This window comes from Rhopalosiphum padi, chromosome 2 (assembly GCF_020882245.1).
Source record: "Rhopalosiphum padi isolate XX-2018 chromosome 2, ASM2088224v1, whole genome shotgun sequence".
Lineage (NCBI taxonomy): Eukaryota > Metazoa > Arthropoda > Insecta > Hemiptera > Aphididae > Rhopalosiphum > Rhopalosiphum padi.
Genome location: NC_083598.1, coordinates 68,689,434 through 68,690,762, shown reverse-complemented (window position 1 = coordinate 68,690,762; position 1,329 = coordinate 68,689,434). Strand labels below are relative to the sequence as shown.

General features: G+C 23.6%; 1 protein-coding gene across 1 annotated transcript; it reads right to left on the bottom strand.

Annotated features, from left to right (window-relative positions):
* Positions 1 to 478: 478 nt before the first annotated feature.
* Positions 479 to 1,031, bottom strand: LOC132919054 (uncharacterized). Its single transcript, XM_060980406.1, has 2 exons — positions 840 to 1,031; positions 479 to 772 (listed from the first exon to the last, which is right to left on the bottom strand). The coding sequence occupies exons 1-2, from the start codon at positions 1,029 to 1,031 to the stop codon at positions 479 to 481; spliced, it is 486 nt and encodes a 161-aa protein (XP_060836389.1).
* Positions 1,032 to 1,329: the final 298 nt, after the last annotated feature.

Here is a 1,329-nt window from a genome sequence, read left to right as displayed (position 1 = left end):
TTTTTACTAAACTATTATACTATTTTTGGATAAATATAATAATAAAAAAAATATTTTTTTAATTTTTAAGTTTTGACCAATTACTTTCAAATAAAATACAGCGTCCTCAGTTGACAATGAAATATCTTTCTCTTAATCGCTCGCTATATATTATTCTCTCTCTTCTTTTTTAAGATTGGATATTCGATACTTTTTTGGAAATATTCAGTGGTATGAGAACTAAAGACACTGTGCATAAACCAGGCTTTAACTGTCGACGGTGACAACAAATTAAGCTGGACAATAATGACGCTCAAAAATGATATGAAGATGTCCGTGATAATAATAATATTAATCTAAATAATATGTTTATTGAATATTATTTGCAATGTAATATACTGCCCATCCTATAGAAAAATAAACTTAAGTTACAACAAATTGTTTTTGTTACACGTGTGTATACTATTTATACTCCGTATGCTTTTAACATAAATATTAATTACAAGCAACAAGGACATAAAATGAATTTTAAAATTTTATCCTTATAACTCCATTTTTCTTTTTTCATGTTTTCCAACATATTTTTTTGTTCATCCTGAATGCATTGGAGTTGTGTAAGATTATGATTAAATATGATTTGAACCATTTTTAAATCATTTATCACATCGGTTGAGTATTGTATTTCGTCTAAAATACCTACGGCTAATTCATTAATTCTTAAAAATTCGTGTAATTTTTGTTCGAAATGTGCTTTTTTGTCAGTTGGTGGCTTGAATTTTTTTATTTTAGACAACTGTTATAATATAATACTATATTAGATAGATAAATCGTACATACATAATTTATATGTAATAATCTACCTTATAAAACACCATGTTTTCCAATTTGTCAACAGTTTTGTAAATTTCATTTTCTTCAATTTCGCTTTGATTTGGCTTCAGAATATTTTTTTTATTCGATTTTGTTTTGGTTTGACAATGAATATTATTTCTTTGCCGAAGACAAAAGTACTTATTGCCAAATTTCTCAATAAATATTTTCTCTTCCGACATTAATATTTTTCAACGTATGTTAAATTCAAAAAGCTGTTTTTCATTTCATTAAGAATAAATTTAAAATTTCAATAAAGATAACTATTAGATAATAATATTATATTAATAAAGAAATAAACCAAATTGTTACTATAGTACATAATAAATAATATTATCTTCTTGCGATATTGTTGATCCTATTCATACATACTGTATAATAGGGAACAAATAAGCATTCTAATTATTTTAACATTTTAAAAAAAATTTAAAACTTCGATTATATATTTATATATCAAATATCAATATTTGTTATTATGTT

Excerpts from the sequence above, each read along its gene's own strand:
- LOC132919054 (XM_060980406.1), bottom strand. The coding sequence starts at position 1,031 with ATGTCGGAAGAGAAAATATTTATTGAGAAATTTGGCAATAAGTACTTT. Across the intron at positions 773-839 it reads AAAACATGGTGTTTTATAAG|TTGTCTAAAATAAAAAAATT; the intron begins GTAGATTATTAC and ends ATATTATAACAG.